The sequence below is a fragment of the Mus caroli genome, unplaced genomic scaffold (genome assembly GCF_978045245.1).
Source record: "Mus caroli unplaced genomic scaffold, Mus_caroli_1 scaffold_15, whole genome shotgun sequence".
Classification (NCBI taxonomy): Eukaryota; Metazoa; Chordata; class Mammalia; order Rodentia; family Muridae; genus Mus; species Mus caroli.
In genome coordinates this window covers 111,567,514-111,586,681 of record NW_028227270.1, presented here as the reverse complement: position 1 = coordinate 111,586,681, position 19,168 = coordinate 111,567,514, and the positions used below count along the sequence as shown (strand labels likewise).

The following is a 19,168-nucleotide window of genomic DNA, read 5'->3' as shown; positions in this document are numbered from 1 at the left end:
GTAAGAGGGGATTTCCGAGCACTGAGATAACAGAGCATAAGTACTATAATCATAACTCCTTGGCTTATTAGTAGCATTCTTCAGTGTCAGCTATGGATGATTACTTCTGAGAAGTGGAGTCTGAGAACTGAACTTAATTTCACCTTATGAGCAAAATGGAGACTGAATACAAAATGGCTGCAGTGATGTTAAAAGGAGCAGGCTTCAACATCTGTAATTTCAGTTCTGTGGGCTCCGATGCCTTCTTCTGATCCCCTCAGGTATAAAGCACACATATGGTGTACATGTATGTAAAATATTCATACATATAAAGCTTAAAAAGTTTAGAGAAAAAAATCAGCAGGGCAGTGACGATGCATACCTTTAATTCCAGCCCTTGGAAGGCAGAGATGAGAGGATCTCTGGGCTCAAGACCAGTCTGGTCTATAGCGTGAATTCGAGGATAGCCAGGGCTATAGAGAAATCCTGTCTTGAGAAAAAAAAAAAAAAAAAACAGCCTAAAGTGAAACTCTTTGCATAATATTAGTTTTGAAAGCGCTATATGAATCTGAGTTACATAAAGGAGCATTACTCATGCGTACTGTTCTTGTATTGTGCAATCCAAATCCTACATTTCACCATCTCAGGATTATATACAAGGACATCATTGTGAAGATATCACACCTAAGTTACCTAAGTAACAGAATCTTCCAAAAGTACAATGTTGAAATGTAAATATTATGATATTGTGTTAGTTTTCCGATGCTATGACCAAGATGCCTGATTAAAAAAAAGGAAGAGATCATTTCTTCTGGTACATGGTTTCAGGGGAATTAGTTCATAGTCACTTGTGCAGGACATGGTGGTAGGAACATTTGGCAGAAGAAATTCTTCACCTAATGTCAGACAAGAAGCAAAGAACAAAGCAAGGGGAGGCCAGGAATAAATACCCTTAAAGGCTTATCTTATACCCTACCTATAGTTTCCTCACTTTTTCCAAAGTAGCACCCCCATCTAAGGAACATGCACCCCAAATGTGACCCTGTGAAAATCATTTTGTATTCAAAGTATAACATTCTGCTCTTGGCCTCCCAAGACTCATGGTTACCTCATAATGCTAAATGTGTTGAGTCCACTCCCAAGAGTCTCCAAACTCCGTAACAATTACAAAGTGTGCTCTGAATGTTCGTGTGTGTGTGTGTGTGTGTGTGTGTGTGTGTGTACATGAAAACAATTGTCTAAGGAGTCCAGAAGATAGTGTGGATCTCCTAGAGTTATAGACCACTATAAGCATCTAAACATAGCTCTAAAAATCAAACTTAAGTCCATTACAAGAGCCGTTCTTACTGTTAACAGCTGAGCTATCTTGACAGGCATCTCAAATACTAAACTCAAGTTTCTTCTGAAACCCAAAACAAACTTAGCTATGAGCCTATACAAAAACAAGTTACATCTTCCAACATTCAAAGGCAAAAAAAAGAAATATTGCTGTTACACAAAGATGAACAGGAAGAGACCAAGGTATGATTCCCAAGTTCCGTCTCTTTGTATACTTCCCATGTAGAGAGGTAGTCTTATGACTCTGAATTGCATAAAGAGGCCTATGCGTGCAGAGAAGACGTCTACATTCTATCATATGTTCAGAATCGTGTATTTGGATTGGACCAAAACAAGACTAAAATTCAGCATGGAAAGCATTAAAAAGTGTAGCTACCTGGAAGACTTGTAGAAGAGTTGCCCCCAGTGGTTCCTGGTTGAGGAATCCAGAGGGAATAGAAACTCCATAAGAAGACCAACAAAACCAACAAACCTGGACCTTTGGGGGCTCCCAGAGATGGAACCACCAACCAAGGAGCATATAAGGGCTGGACCTAGCCCCACCACCCAACCTGATGTACAGCGTGGACTTCATGGGCGTCCCCCGACAACTAGTTCAAGGGTCTACCCTGACTGTGGCCTGCCTGCTGATCCTGTTCCCCTAACTAACATGACTTATCTGGCCTCAGCTGGGAGAGAATGAACATTGTCCTACAGTGATTTCAGGTGCCAGGATGGGTTGGTACCCAGGAGGAGACTTCCCCTTCTCAGAGGTGAAGGAGAGAGGCATATGGAGAGGGGTCATGTGAACAGTAGACTGGAAGCAAAGAAGGCTACGATTAGGATGAAAAGTGAACAAATTAATGGAAAACAAGCTTGTAGCTCCAAATCTGGTATACACAGTGGGACTTTCACAGCCTTTTGTGGCCTACCTACCTCTCTTTTGGGCTGATGACTGTGGCTTTTTTTTAAGCAAATATTCCATATTTCTAGCATTCCACGGTCTATTTCAGCTTAAAGTTCACATTCACAGCTTCCTGTATCATCTCTCAGACGCTGTCTATAGGGGATCCTGGCCCGATAAACATCTCCTGTCCTCTGAGTCCTTCCTGTGAAATCTTGGTGGACCCCTCTGTGACTCCATTGTTCTTGCATCCTGTAAGCCTGCAGAAGCAGCAGCATGTCCGTGCCAAGTTCAGCCACTGAGCTCCAGACCCTATGGGTCATAACAACACTGGCAGCATAGCATATTCTGGGTGGGTGACCTAGAAAAGTACTTCTTGAGGTGGCCCTACACCTCATGGCTCTCCTGTAATCTCAAGAGAATGTCAAAATGGGTTTACAGTTTTACACCTGAGTCTATGCTGGTCGAGTTGGCCAATTCCCAAAATGTTCTGAAGACAACTTTCCTACTGTCCCCGTGCACATTGCAAGGCATCTTTTCATTCTGTTTGTTGTTTTGTCTTTGTTTGAGACAGGATCCCATGCAGCTTAAGAGTAGCTTCAGACTCACTATGTAGCCATGAATTGTGAGACCCAGTCTCAAACAAATACTAGTGCTGGGATTACAGACGCATGCCAGCACACCTAATTTTCTTTTCTAAAAAGTAAATTTTTAATCGGCCTACAAAATAATGGTTTCATTGTGACTTGGTGTGTGTGTATGTGTGTGTGTGTGTCTATCACTATAGCTTATCCTTTATGACCCTCTGTGCTCCTCCCATCTCCTCACTGGTCTCCTTCCTCTCTCCCAAATAGTTCCTATTGTTTCCATGCTACATATATTCCATTATTCACTGCCCTCCATTTAACCTTCCTTCTCCCTATCATAGTCCCTCTTCTACTGTATGCCCTTCAACAATGTGTGTAAACATGTGTAGATAAATTTAAATATACATTCCAATGGAAAGTATGGTACTTTTTTTTTTTTCCTTCTGAGTTTGGCTTATTTTGTTTAACATAAAGATCTAAGGTTCAGTCTGTTTTCCTGCAAACAAATCTCCTTAACAACCATACCTTATGATTCCACAGTCATGAATTTGCTGCTCTTCTGGACAAACTGCCTGCTCCTTAAATATCCCTCCTCCTCTTTAGCTTCCAGTTTCCACTGTAAATATGACTTAAAAATCCTCCAGTATTATCTACCCCAAAGTATGAACACTAAGCTGTCTTAAATTTTCTCTGCTGAATTAATTAATTTATTACCTTTAAATTTCACACCTCTGAATGTCTCAGGATATGGGCAAAAAGTAGGCACATTCTTAGCTAGAATGTAACATGAGTGGCTTCTGGGGTGATACCCAATAGAGTATTTGAAATTTCTGTAACCACTAGAGGCCTCCAGAGAAATGTCTCCTGTCTGCATTTCTATTGCATTCTGGTCTACAGAGGTCCTACAGAATAACCTAATGTTCTAGGCCTTCTCTAAACTACTCCAAACTCCTACCAATTCCTCCTGCAAAACAATATCAAAGAGTTAAGAACCTCGTTATTGGGCCAGGCGTGGTGGCGCATGCCTTTAATCCCAGCACTCGGGACGCAGAGGCAGGCAGATTTCTGAGTTCGAAGCCAGCCTGGTCTACAAAGTGAGTTCCAGGACAGCCAGAGCTATACAGAGAAACCCTGTCTCAAAAAAAACCACAAAAAAAAAAAAAAAAAAAAAAAAAAAAAAAGAACCAGGTTGTTACACAGCTCAAATACCTATTCTTGGGCTACTAAGTTTTTCTTCCCTTCTATCTTTATAATGCTTCCCCTTTTTCTAGCATTCTTTTGATCAAATAAAAATAAACATAGTAGGCTAAAATATTTCAAGCCAAACATGGTGGTGCATGCCTGACATCACAACACTTAGGAAACCCAGGCAGGAAAGTTGGAAGTACAAGAAAAGCCTAAGGCTATATCACACCTCAAGTACTTTCATCAGCAATAGAGACACACTACTAGTTTAAAGCCAGCCTGAGGATAAATGATATTTCAATCATTGTCCTTGCCACAGGGAAACACTGTTAGTTAATTCAAGGCTAATCCAGATTACTTATATCTTTTCAGTTTAGCCTATGGTGCATAGCACAAGATATAGTCTTCAAAAACTACAGTCACAGGCCTTTGAAATGGTCATTTGAGAAAATGTTCTGAAAGACTCTGAGAGGAGCCTCTCACTCAGGCCTCAGGACAGTAACAGACACCCAAGAACTCATGATAGACCAAGCTTGATGCAAACCACATGAGGCTTTATTCAGGGAAAGCCAGAGCTCTGGGGACGACTCATATCCCACGCAAGGGTAGAGGAGTCGACCTTGAGGGGAGAGGGGCCCCAGTTTTTGTAGGCCCTCAGGGGAGAAAGGAGAAGGGGGAGAGTAGGGGATTTCCAGATCTAAACAATGTCTATTCTCAAGAAATGGGTATGGGAGGGGTACAAGGAAAGAGTCTGGTGCAGGTGTAGCAACTCAGGATTGGCAGGGCTGTGGTTGCTGGGGAGATTTTCTGACTCTTTCTCAGCAACCAATATCACAAACACCTGGCAATGGGCTTCATCAGTGGGCACACACATGGGTTCAAGGAACGGTCAGAACATTGGCAGACACACAGGTTCAAGGAATGGCCAGAGGATTGTGCACCTCTATTTTTCTAAATCAGGGAAGCTAGTTCTGCTAACAGTGACATCTATCTTGCCAATTTCAGGGCTTCTGTGACCTTTTACATTCTGTCAGGATCTTTCAGTTCCACTCTATTGTTTTAAGATTTTAAAATTTTATGTGAATGAGTGTTTGCCTGATTTTATGTATGTGCCTGGTGTTAGTAAAAGCAAGAGGTCTCAGATCCCCAGAACTGGAGTTACAAATGGTTATGATCTGCAGTGTGGGTGTGGTCCTCTGAAAGAACAGCCAGTTCTATTGTGACCCTCTCCCCATCTTGATAGAAATATCAATAGGAGAGGGGGTATCTGTTAAGTAGGCAATCAACCCCCGCTTCCCATTTCAGCTCATATAAAGGAAAAATAACATTTAAAGGAATATTTGGAATAAAGGATTATTATTACCATTACCAATGACTTAATAGTATTTAGCAGTGTTTCAACAATGCCTCACTCCCTAGACTGCCCCCCAGGGAAAGGTGCCTATAGTGGCTCAAACTGTAATTCCAGACTTTGGAAGCTGAAGCAGAGTGGTCCCCACATTTAGACAAGCCTGGGCTATGCATAGGTCCAGGTCAATCTGAACTACAAGATGAGAGCCTACATAAATAAACAAACAAACAAACAAATAAATAAATGCACAGCAATGATTCTGCTTCCTCTATGTACTAGCTTTTATGTCTCTGTCACCAAATACTTGACAGAAATAACTTCAACATGGAAGGATTTGTTTTGGCTCGTGGTCTTCAAGGCTCTGTCCTTGTTTTTGTAGGTTCTGAGCTAGTGACAAAAGCATGTGGCAGTGAGGAGGGCCAGGGTAAGCTATAGCCCAGGTATGCCTTCAGTGGCCTACCTCCTCCAGTAGGCCACCTTCTCACCTTTCACCACTTGCCAATACCACAGTAAATACACCGTTATAAATCTACCACACATTAGGCCACAGGCCAACTTCAAATGGCATTCCTTAGGCACTGTCTACCTTTCACTAGAGAGAAGATCTCTCACTGACCTGGATATCATCAGATAAGCTAGGCTGATTGTCCAGAGAGCCCCAGGGATTTATGTAGGTCTGCCTTGAGAACTCTGGGTTTACCAGAATACTCCCACCATCCCCAATTTTTGTTTGTCGATTGTTTTTGAGACTGGGTTTCACTCTGCAGACTTGGCTGGTAGAACTCACTCATAACTCAAAAGTCCATTTGTCTCTGCTTCCTGGGATTAAGGTGTGTATCACCAGATCCAGCTCATGCCCATCTTCTTAAACGTGGGTTCTGGGAATAAAATTCAAGTTCTGTGCTTGCACTTCAGCACCTAAGCCATCTCCCAACCTTCATATTTCAACAATATTCTCTCATTTCATTGTCCCCACCTCATAAAGGATTCCAAATATTCAAAGAATATAAAATGAAGTCATAAGGTAATAGAAGAATCAATGAGCCTGCAGCTCAGCTCTGTACCACACCACTTAGGAACCTGAGATGAAAGAACCACAAGTCCAGTGACTGTCTGGGCTAGAGAGTGCATTGAAGGCAAGCCTGGGCAACTTAGTGAGAATCTATCTCAAAGTTTTTAAAGTGAAAAGAAAGGGGTGTGTGCCGAGCCTCGTGATGTACTGCTCACCTAACGTGTGAGCCCCCAGGTTCAGTCCTCAACAATGGGTATAATAACGCCTCTGCAGTGCCTAGGACTGTACTGTGACACTCACTGACTAGTTTTCAGACTGTGTGTGTTCACTGCGGTGATCACAACCTGAGTCGAGAAAGGAGGAGACAGTCACTTCAGAAACGTCAGTCCATGGTCACGAGGCTATGTGACCTTGAGCCTGTGTGAACGGGAAGGTAGTCATCATGACACAGAGGGCAGCACAGAGCACAACTGACCACCTTACTGAAGCCAGGAAGGCATGGGCAGAAATCAAACATAATCTTCAAGAACATGCACCCAGTAAGTTGGCTCCTCCAACTAGGCCCTGGCCTTTCCATTACCTCCTAACAATTCCATCATTTGCCAGTACAGTGGGATTAATCCATCAGTAAGATTATAATACTCATGATAACATGACCCCAGGTTCAACCTCTGACTCCTCCTGTATTACTGCATTGGGGACCAAGCCCGAGACACATGGCCGTTCTGGGTAATTTTCTATCCAAACCATGAACAATGAGAAAAAAGAATTTTCATAAATGTGTATTTCCTTTTTAAGATTTTTAAAACTTGGATCATTCTGCCACTTTGTTTCTTGCTTCATCACCCATAAATACATAAAAAACATTAAGCTGCTTACAAAACTTGTCATAACATAATTGCAATAGTTGAAGAAAACTCCTGAAATAATGCCTAAGGCTCAATGCCTGCACACTGCAATCATATGTAATTAGGAAAAAAGGTAAGGACTGTTTCTAAACCATATTGTTCATCTCTGCTTATCCTTTGAACCTTATGCTCACATCCTTAATGCTGTTGACTGGGCCAAAATGGGATTCTGACACCAAAACAGAAATATAAATCTAAAGCAAGCAATATATAACAAAAGCCAATCCAAAAAGAGTGCAGGACTCTCCAAATAAGTCCTCTAGAAAGTTCAATGAAATAGAGAGTATCTAACTATTGGGATTAAAGTTTGAAAGGACCAGAAAAGCCAAGGGATCCACAGGAAACTATAGCCATGATGTATTGAAAACTCAAAGGTCAGTAATTCATTTTGAAGTTATGAAATGTTGCTGAGTTTCCCTGAAGTATGAGAATCTAGAACCATCTTCCTTCTAACCTTCAATGATAAACACAGCTCAAATACTTATTCTTGGGCTACTAAGTTTTACTTCCCTTCTATCTTTATAATGCTTCCCCTTTTTCTAGCATTCTTTTGATCAAATAAAAATAAACAGTAGGCTAAAATATTTCAAGCCAAACATGGTGGTGCATGCCTGACATCACAGCACTTAGGAAACCCAGGCAGGAAAGTTGGAAGTACAAGAAAAGCCTAAGGCTACATCACACCTCAAGTACTTTCATCAGCAATAGAGACACACTACTAGTTTAAAGCCAGCCTGAGGATAAATGATATTTCAATCATTGTCCTTGCCACAGGGAAACACTGTTAGTTAATTCAAGGCTAATCCAGATTACTTATATCTTTTCAGTTTAGCCTATGGTGCATAGCACAAGATATTGTCTTCAAAAACTACAGTCACAGGCCTTTGGAATGGTTGTTTGAGAAAATGTTCCACTTTATTTTTTTAAGATTTTAAATTTTTATGTGAATGAGTGTTTGCCTGATTTTATGTATGTGCCTGGTGTTAGTAAAAGCAAGAGGTCTCAGATCCCCAGAACTGGAGTTACAAATGGTTATGATCTGCAGTGTGGGTACGGTCCTCTGAAAGAACAGCCAGTTCTATTGTGACCCTCTCCCCATCTTGATAGAAATATCAATAGGAGAGGGGGTATCTGTTAAGTAGGCAATCAACCCCCTCTTCCCATTTCAGCTCATATAAAGGAAAAATAACATTTAAAGGAATATTTGGAATAAAGGATTATTATTACCATTACCAATGACTTAATAGTATTTAGCAGTGTTTCAACAATGCTTCACTCCCTAGACTGCCCCCCAGGGAAAGGTGCCTAATGAGTCTCAAGATTACTGGTGATTTTAATATGATTGATAATGAATAATAAAATCTGTCAACACTTGGAAGAATTGCTTAATTCAGTAATTCAATATTTTCCAAATGACCAAGAATATTACAAAATCATACATAGGAAATATGCGCCTGAGCTCCACAGACACTGGGCTGGGAAGAGGATTTGGGTAAAGGGTGAAAGTGTGAAGACTGAGCTCAGATTCTCAGCACCATGGAAAAAGCCAGACATGTCAGTGTGTATCTGCAAACTGGGGAGCAGAGGCATGAGGATTTCCTGGCCATACAATCTAGCTTAATCAATGAGCTTCAAATTCAGTGAGATATCCTCTATCAAAAGATAAGATGGAGGGGCTAGTGAGGTAGCTCAGTGGGTAAAGATGCCTGCTCCCAACCCTCAAGACCTGAGCTTGCTGGAAGAACTCTCTTAGTTGTCCTTTAACCTCCACTAGCCTCTGAGCATTGTGTTAATATTAATATTAATGTTAATATTGTAAAAGTAAAATGTTAATAAAAAGCAACAGAGGAGGCCATTATGTACCTGTCTTAGTCAGGGTTTCTATTCCTGCACAAACATCATGACCAAGAAGCAAGTTGGGGAGGAAAGGGTTTATTCGGCTTACACTTCCATATTGCTGTTCATCACCAAAGGAAGTCTGGACTGGAACTCAAGCAGGTCAGAAAGCAGGAGCTGATGCAGAGGCCATGGAGGGATGTTCCTTACTGGCTTGCCTCCCCTGGCTTGCTCAGCCTACTCTCTTATAGAACCCAAGACTACCAGCCCAGGGATGGTCCCACCCACAAGGGGCCTTTCCCCCTTGATCACTAATTGAGAAAATGCCTTACAGTTGGATCTCATGGAGGCATTTCCTCAACTGAAGCTCCTTTCTCTGTGATAACTCCAGCTGTGTCAAGTTGACACACAAAACCAGCCAGTACATGTACCTGAACACATACTTGCACATAATGCATACACTATACATATACACTACAAAAATTATAAACGTGACTGGTGTAATAGCTTAAATGAACTTTTTCACAATTACACCAAATCATAATGATAATTACTACTGTAACTAATAATAATTATTATATTTATTCATTTATTTTTTAAAGATATATTTATTTTCTGTATGAGTACACTGTAACTGTCTTCAGACACACAAGAAGAGGGCATCAGATTCTATTACAGATGGTTGTGAGCCACTATGTGGTTTCTGGGAATTGAAATTAGGACTTCTGGAAGAGCAGCCAGTGCTCTCAACTGCTGAGCCATCTCTCCAGCCCCTATTCTTTTATTTACTTGGTTGTTCGAGACAGGAACTTTTCCCCAATTGTATATGTAATAATTAATTCGTTTTTCCAGACAGGGTTTCTCTGTGTAGCCCCAGCTGCCATGGAACTCACTTTGTAGACCAGGTTGGCCTCAAACTCAAGAGATCCGCCTTGCCTCTGCCTCCTGATTGCTGTGGTTTAAGACGTGTGCCACCAAATTTACCAAAACTTCACATATAATCTGTAGTGAAAAATTCCTATCCTATAATAACTTGAGTCGCTGAATTTATTAAAAATGGACTGTCACACGATGGTTTAACGACTGTAAAATTAATTCAGTCCAAATGCTGTTTCCCCAATCGGCCTCTACTTCATTTAACTTTGCTGGACAATTACTCTACATTGCATAACGCCTTGGGAATTATTGCTGCTGCAAATCTACAGCACCTTCTAACTGGAAACAGACCGGAATAACATGTTGGGAAGGCAGGAGTAAAGCTTCCAAACTAACCCATTAGCAATGATCTCTTGATTTTTCTTAATTTCCATCAAGACCAACCCACAGGAAGTCCAGTGAGAAAACTGTAGTTGTCAGAATACACGTCTCAGGCATCTGACATCATCACGCACAGAGTCAGGGACCCGCCCTAGCCTTGCCTCCAGCTGATTGGCGAGCCCGGGCATGGTCCAAGGTGCCATTGGCTGGCGACCGAACCCTCCTCAAGAAGCCTCCCCAGTAAGGAAGCTTTCCCACCGCGGAGCAGCTAGACGCGCGGGCCGTCTCAGCTGTCCACTGGGGGTCGCCAACACCCTCGCTCGGGTCCCAGGGCCGCAATCACTCCTGGAGACCTCCAGTGCTTCTTTCAGAGCCACAGCAGGGCAAGTGGTGCCACCGCGCGCTAACCTGGCGCGGCCGTGACGTCAGGCTTGTGCTAGATTGGCAATTGGCTAGAGGCATGTGGCGCGGACGGACACTGGCGCGAGCGATTGGATATGCTGTTAGGGGGCGGGGCCTGGAGGCGGAGCATGCTGCGGAGAGGATTGAAGTACTGCTCTCCCCACAGCTTCTCAGCACCTGCAGCCGGAATCTCTGGTAAGCCTCCCTTCTATTTGGGGAAGGATGGCGAGTGGGGACCAAGAAGGGTGGGTGGCTGTATGAGGCTGAGGTGATACGGTTTCCCAGCTTGACTCGCCATGGTGGCCTCTGACGTTCGGGGCAGGGTGCCTGGTCCTGGAAAGCGTTGGGTGGCGGACTGAGTCCCATCGGGTTCTCAGGGTTGTCCATGGAAACTCCCTGAAGAGCGATTCAGCGGTCGAGAAATGTAATGGTTCATAGCCCTTGGGGAGTTGAGTTAGTTATAAAAAGGGACCTGAGAAAAATTTGTTCTTCCCTCCAGTATGGAACACTTCACTTGTCTTCTTCCAAAAATGAATAAATAGGTCTACCCCTAAGCTTTCTTCTAGTTTAAGAGTGCTTTGCAGGTGTTGTGGTTGGTAAACGTCCACGTGGGTTTATAAAGAGATGGAAACGTGTCTTCGTTATGTTTCTAGATCTTTTTCTTGAGTTCGGTGATGTGCATTTGTACTTTAAACATCTTTAAGTGGGTGGGAAAATATCACTTTATCCTGTGATCGTGAAGTTCATTCTTTATATCCTGGCATTATGAGTTAAAGATGTTATTTCAGAAAGTTTACAAATTGCTCACATTTGAAAACTAGCCTAGAGAGGATTTTACATTAGTTTATGAATGTTGTAATTGAAGTCCACTTTCACTTCTAACAGTGCTTGTGTTAGAATGTCAAACTAATACAATGACTTTTCTCTGTGATAGTGTTCTAGGCCAGATCAGACATTCTGTCACAATGCCTGAAATAAATACCAGCCATCTTGATGAAAAACAGGTTCAGCTTCTAGCAGAGATGTGCATTCTTATTGATGAAAATGACAATAAAATTGGGGCTGACACCAAGAAAAATTGTCACCTTAATGAAAACATCGACAAAGGTACTGTCTTAAAGTATTCTTAGTTATAAAGTGACTTGTCTAGACATTTAACTAAGAAAAATACTGAGATGAAAGGAATGCTTTCTCTTCTGGGGTTTGAAGAGGGTCTCACTGTGTATAGATCTGACTGGCTGGTTGTCACAGACATCTGCTCCCCAAGTACTGAGAGATTCATTTCTTACTGCTGTCTTACCTTTCATTCCAGTTAAATGGTGTGTACAAGTAAAATCTACCTTTCTACCTCTCCTGTAATATTTCCCTCCACTAAGTGGCTTCAGAGTTACTGGGGATCATAAAGAAGAAATAGATATTATCATAGTTCTCAAGTCTGTCTTTCAGAAGATTAGAGGGAGGAGTAGGTATTGAAGGAAAATATGAACCTACACAGACACACACACAAAGCAGGATACCAAATGGTCTGCGTTAAAGAAAGAGCATTTGACACTAATCAAAGCTGCGGTTCCTTTCCTGTAGTGACAGAGTCTAGTACTCAGTCTGCTGCTGGTTTCCTGGAACTGTTCTCCGTAACAGCCACAGAGGACTTCATGTTAGAAGACTGGAAAACAGCAGAACTGTCAAAATATGATTGAGAATAATCATATTCTCAACTGCGGGAGGGAAAACCGGACAAATAGCTGGCAAAATCTGACCAATCATATTTGTTTTGCTTTTAGGATTAATACATCGAGCTTTTAGTGTCTTCTTGTTTAATACTGAAAATAAGCTCCTGTTACAGCAGAGATCAGATGCTAAAATTACCTTTCCAGGTTGGTATACTTAATGAATAAGGTAGAGTTTGCTGGGAACTATTTAATCTGACTGAACTTTTTGGAGCCAACATCTAAAAGAATCAGCCAGGCACATGGCTTCACTTGTATTTTACATTAAATAATCTTACCCACTGAGTCTAATCCAATCTGAATTATCTCTGTATTTTGATCTTGATTAAGAAAGCTTTAAAACTTACCCATAAATGTCTTTTAGAAAATGCTTCTGGAAGCCTGTTAGAGTTAACTTAAAACTCTATTTATCTGATTACTTAGGAAAGTTTTTCCTTGGTCTTTCAAGGATTGGGAAAAAAATTCTTCTTTGTTCATATTACTGTTTCCCAGGTTGCTTCACCAATAGTTGCTGTAGTCATCCATTAAGTAACCCAGGCGAGCTGGAAGAGAACAACGCCATTGGTGTGAAGCGAGCAGCACAACGGCGCTTAAAAGCCGAGTTGGGAATACCCTTGGAAGAGGTACCCGCTCTTATTATTATCCACAGTCTGCAGCCTAAACCCAAGCATGTTAAGACACTGGGTAATTACCAGAAAGAAATTGTCAGCAATGCTTTGAGTGGAACCCAGAGTTTTGTACATTCTTCCTGTGTGCTCTTCTTTAAGTTCCAGGCCAGTAACTTTGTTTTGAGATAGAATTTAGCTGTGTAGTCCAAGCTTGCCTTAAATTCTTGATCCTCCTGCCTCAGTATCCCAGTTGCTGAGATTATAGTAGTGTATGATCTGTGTTCCTTAACTTCCTGGTTTATTGAATTAGCCCTTCAATAAGGACTATTATGTGCATTTTTATTGTTTTGGTTTTTGAGACAGTACCTTGCTGCCCAGCTCTTATTGGCCTCCAACCAAATGCTAGGTTTTGCCTCCTAAATGCTGGGATTATTGGCCCACATTCCAAATCCAGCTAAATTTTTATTTTATACTTTTTTAAAAACTACCTCCTAGATTTGATTATTTTATTTTATATGTATGAACGTTTTGCCAACATTTATGTACACAATATGTATGCCTGCTGCCCAAGGACACCAGAAAAGAGAGTGTTAGATCCCCACATGGGTGCTGGCAACCAAATCTGGATCTTCTGGTAGATACTGCTGAGCCATCTCTCGGCCTCTTTTTTAAATAATAATAATAATAATACCTATTTTTACTTTGTGTCTTTTTCCTGCATGTGTCTCATGTGGGCCATCTACATGCAGTACCAGAGGAAGCCAAAAGAGGGAGTTGAATCCCTTGGAACTAGAGTTAAGGACAGGTATTGGCTGACATGTGAGTGCTAAGACTCAAACCATAGTCCTATGGAAGCACAAGACAGCACTTTTAACTCCTGGGCCATATTTCTGGCCACCCTCTTTATTTTATTTTATTATTTATTTATTTATTTATTTATATTTGAGATTCCATGGATCTCATATGGCTCAGGCTAACCTTAAACTTAAGCTGTAGCTGAGGACGACCTTGAGGTGATGATCCTGCCTTTATTCTCCTAGCGCTGAGAATACAAGCATACACCATAGTGCTAGGGATGGAGCCCAGGGCTTCATTCATGCTTGGCAAGCCCTCAGTGAGCTAAATTCCAGCACTCAGGAGGCAGAGGTCGCGGTTCCGAGTTGCAGGTCAGTCGTATCTACTTAAAGCTCTAAGCTAGCCAGGGCTACATGGTAAAACTTTGCCTCAAAAATAGGTTAGATAGGCTGGTAGGTAGGTAGATAGACAGACAGACAGATACATACATAGATAGAAAATGTTTTTAGAAAGAACAATTCCAGGGAAATCAGCTCACCACAAGAAAACATTCATCGCTGATTTGATCAATTATAATAGCCAGCCTTGTAGACTTGAACAAAACTATGACTGTTATTTTAAGAAACAAATTTTAGGGCTAGCTAGCCTAGAGCTCACTGTGTAGATCAGGCTAGCCCTGAACTCATAGAGATCCGCCTGCTTCAGCTTCCAGCCAACATGCTAGGACTAAAGGAGGATGCCATCAGGCCTGACTAAACTGTCCTCTTTGAGGATTAAAACAAAGTGTCTCAGACGCAGCTGAATGTTTTTCTGTAATAGCAGTTTTAAAATAAGGATGCTACATTCTAGTTTGAGTACTTTTGTTTTGTTTTGTTTTTTCGAGACAGGGTTTCTCTGTGTAGCCCTGGCTGTCCTGGAACTCACTCTGTAGACCAGGCTGGCCTCGAACTCAGAAATCCACCTGCCTCTCCCTCCCAAGTGCTGGGATTACAGGCGTGCACCACCAGGCCCGGCTGAGTACTTTTTAATATTTTGAAAACAAATTAACTTGGGTTTGGTCTCAGGAATAAAAAAATTGAGACACTCAAGACAGTAATAATTTTTCCATATATTTAAAAGCTCTGATTGTAAAACTGTGCTGCTGTCATTCAAGATACTGTTAAAGGGCTGGAGAGATGGCTCAGCTCAGAACACTGGCTGCTCTTCCAGGGGACCCATGTTTAACACTCAGCACCAGCATGGCAGCTTACACTCCTCTGCAACTCCAGTTCTAGGAGATCAGTTGCCTCCTTCTATTTGAAGGCACCAGGCACACACCTGGTACACAGATACACATGCAAGCTACACACTCATACACAAAAAATACATTTAAAAAATAAGATATTCTTGAGATGTATTAACTTTAGGTTAGCTTTTGTCACAAGTCTGTTTTTCCTTTTCTTTGGTTTCTGTTATTGTTTGTTTGGTTTTTGAGACATGTCTCACTGTACATCCCTGGCTAGCTTGGAACTCTCTGTGCCTTAAACTCAGAGAATCACCTAGCTCTGCCTCCTGAGTACTGGGATTAAAGACATGCACCCCTCTGCCTGACCTCATCAATAGTATTATTAACTGATTTATCTTTTCTTCTTGTAGGTTGATCTAAATGAAATGAATTATCTAACAAGAATTTACTACAAGGCCCAATCGGATGGTATCTGGGGTGAACATGAAGTTGATTACATTCTGTTTCTGAGGAAGAATGTCACCTTGAATCCAGATCCCAACGAGATTAAGAGCTATTGCTATGTCTCAAAGGAAGAAGTCAGAGAACTTTTGAAGAAGGCAGCCAGTGGTGAAATTAAGTTAACTCCGTGGTTTAAGATAATTGCAGATACTTTCCTCTTCAAATGGTGGGATAACTTAAACCATTTGAGCCCATTTGTTGACCACGAGAAAATACATAGATTGTAAATGTGTAAATGATTTGAAAGTTTTTCTACCTGGTAAGAATGGTTTCGTTTGGTTTTAAGTTGGGCCCTCTTGTATGATGCACAGGTATTTTACAACCAGAATTTGTTTTGAGAAAAGAAAAACTCAACTAGCTTACAGTTTTATATTATATATCCCATATATATGCACTGATGTCTGTAAAAGACATTTGGGAGAGGTTATTGGGAAATTATGCCATAAGTAAAACTTAATTTAGCCTGTCCAAATACCTGGCTATGACAAGATTGAGGAAATAACTAGAACTCATATTTTACATTTTGACAGACACTTTCAGAACACTTTGCTAATTGCCAAGTGTTTTCTATATCTTTAGATTTTTATCATACATCAGAAAATTGAGCAGAAAACACTGCTTGGCTGCTTTAAAACAGCACTAAGAGGTGAAATGGGCAGGGCTCAGGATACGGCTGAGTGTACCATGATTGTCTTGTAGGCATGATGTCATGGCTGTTGAGTCCCTAATCCTAAAGATAATTGTAACAACAATAGCAACAGACAGAGCAGGTTCAGAGGAAAGTACATGGCTCTCTCGGTCTTCATACAGCATGGTTAATCTCAGGAATCCCTGTATAACCAATACTGTGGATGCTCAAGTCAATAGAACGTATTGTATTTGCATATTACTGACTACACTTCACCTCATCTCTGGCGTGGTCATGACACTAAACACAGCGTAAATGCTCATGTAAATGATTGTTGTACTATGCTTTATGATAAGGAGAAGTTTGCATGTGCGGTACAGATCAAATATTAATAGATAGTTGCTTGAGCCCCTGGAGGTTTGACCCACAGATTTAAAAGGCCAGTTCTGTATACTAGTTTTTGTCATTCTCAGTTGATTTTGTGCTTTAGCCATCCTGAAGTTACTATTTTTCTACTTAAAGGTAACTGTTACTTTTGGTAGTAATGGTAACTGATTAGCTATGCAGCAAAATCTGCTTACAGTCCTAGTGATAAAGATGGTTAGTCATAAGGTGGGAGTGAGTTCTACTCTAAAGAGTTGGGAAAACCTTTGACTCTACCATGGCGGGCCCTGGATACTCTTGTTGGAGGGGGTCTGGTTTGAGTTAGATAATTTAGTAGCATTAGCACCCCTTTGTTAAGACAACAACAACAACAAAAGAAAAATCTAGGGAAGAGTCTTGGAGGGGTGTTTCTTTCTCTGTGTAGCTCTGGCTATTCTAGAACTCAATTTGTAGACTAGGCTAGCCTCAAAACTCAGAGATCCACCTTCCTCTGACTCCCAGGTACTGGGATTAGAGTGTACCACATGGCCAGCAACAACCAGAATTTTAATGGGTGATAATCAAGAGTCCCGTAACGGGCTTGCTGTTCTATGATCAGGTCTTAATTTAGAGGTGGAAGTGGGAAGGAGAAGTGGTGAGGAAACATACAGTGACTAGATTGACGTCACAGAATAGGCATATATTAAGATTTTGAGGTTATAGAATAGGCATATATTGATACTGTGTTTTGATTCATGTTCTTTTAAAACTTGCCACAGGTGTGTCACATTTGAGCTCTTTAGACACCTTTATTCTTAAATGCTGCATAATGGATACATTTTTTCTTGTAAAAATTTTATAAACCTAATTTCTTGCTAATTCTGAACAGTTGATTTATCATTGGGGATATGACTATGTCGCAAGAATTTATTGAAAATTAAAAATAAATTATTTTAATATTGTCTGGCTTGTTAATATCTGGATATTATGGTTAATCTGTGTATTGTATCTTAAACATGATAAATGCTATATACCTTTAACATAGGTAAAATACTTGTAGTTTTATTTTCTAGGAATTGGCTGACTACACCTGATTAGTTCCCAGTAGCTTTAGCTAGCTCTAGTGGCTATTCCGCTGAACAGTGATCTGTAACCTGAGACTCTGAAGTGCAAGTGTCAGGTCCTGCTGTATTGCTAGACTGCTGTGAGGACATGATGTGTACAAACAGCAGGACCCAGTAAACTCCTTAGCACCAGCATCTTTTAAAATAAGGAATTGTATCCCTCTCCCAAAACATAACTACCTCTGACCTTAGGATTTAAGGTAGATGTGTTAGTTCTGAAGGATAGCGAGGGTGTTTAGTTGTTCATTGTATTCTTACTCTACTGGACGGTGGTGGGAACACTGGCTTTCCCTTCTAATGGAAGAAACACATAGAAACATAACTACCTCTGACCTTAGGATTTAAGGTAGATGTGTTAGTTCTGAAGGATAGCTAGGGTGTTTAGTTGTTCATTGTATTCTTACTCTACTGGACGGTGGTGGGAACACTGGCTTTCCCTTCTAATGGAAGAAACGCATAGCAGGACACACCTAAAGTAAATCCTAGTGAAAGTTGTCGTCTATTTCCTTGGAGATGCTGGTTGGATCGTTCTCGTCCGTTGGACCCTTACCAGGGTCGAGGGATAGAAATCTAATGAGATGACATATCTTGATTACCTTGCAAAGGTAAACTTTTTTTTAAAGACTTCCTTTCATTTTTTAGCCCTAATAAGGTACTTTCTACATAGTGAATTTGGGCATATTATACTTGAATATCCTGAGAAACAGCTTTCTGCCTTAAATTGTTATATTCATGTATGTAGTATTGTTAAGGTTCAGGAGTCACCAGAGAGTGATACCCTGGACTCAAATCGCATGCAAAAGCAAAGGGTGTTTATTCAGCTTAATTTCCTGCATGCTGGGGTCTCATTCCCAAATTGGGAGACCCCTGGTGGCTCTCAGGGCCAGCTTTTATTGCCAGGGGAATTCCAGGCAGGACTATGTGCCCCCTTACCTTTAGCTCAATCTCCAAGGTCTGACTGCTTCTTAGACTTCCTCTTTCTAGCTACCTATTCTTACTTCAGGCCAAATGATAAGGTGTCCTTGGATTGGCTGCTGGAGCCTATAGCTGCCTGACCACAGGTTCTTGGGACTGGGTTCTCATTTCTGGGAAACAGAAACTTTAGGGCTAGCCTCCCAAACTGCCAGTTTGCAGCCTGTCGTGGAGTCAGCCTGGCTCTGGCTAATTCAGTCCTCTCAGTATGTATGTGCATGTGTGCCTGGATGCCATGCATGCGAAGACTAAAGGAGGATGTTAGGAGTGTTAGGAGTCTTAATTCCTCTTCACCTCAGTTTCTGAGGCAGGTTCTCCCTAAACCTAAAGGTAGGCTTGCTGGCTAGTGAGTGCCTCTGATCTACCCATCCTTGTCCCTGGTTCTGGGGTTACTGGGACAAGGGAATCATGCCCAGCTTTTACATGGGTGCAGGGGGTTTGAACTCAGCTCCTCTTCACAGCAGGAGAGTATGCCCCCTGAGCCATC

At 41.4% G+C, this 19,168-nt stretch overlaps 1 protein-coding gene across 1 annotated transcript; it reads left to right on the top strand.

The window, feature by feature from the left end:
• The first annotated feature begins 10,552 nt into the window (after positions 1–10,552).
• On the top strand, positions 10,553–17,547 carry LOC110307981 (isopentenyl-diphosphate Delta-isomerase 1). The gene is made up of 5 exons (XM_021180296.3): positions 10,553–10,933; positions 11,673–11,845; positions 12,520–12,612; positions 12,958–13,088; positions 15,504–17,547. Exons 1-5 carry the CDS (start codon positions 10,797–10,799, stop codon positions 15,819–15,821), a joined length of 852 nt encoding a protein of 283 aa, XP_021035955.1. The 5' UTR covers positions 10,553–10,796; the 3' UTR covers positions 15,822–17,547.
• The last annotated feature ends 1,621 nt before the right edge of the window (positions 17,548–19,168 follow it).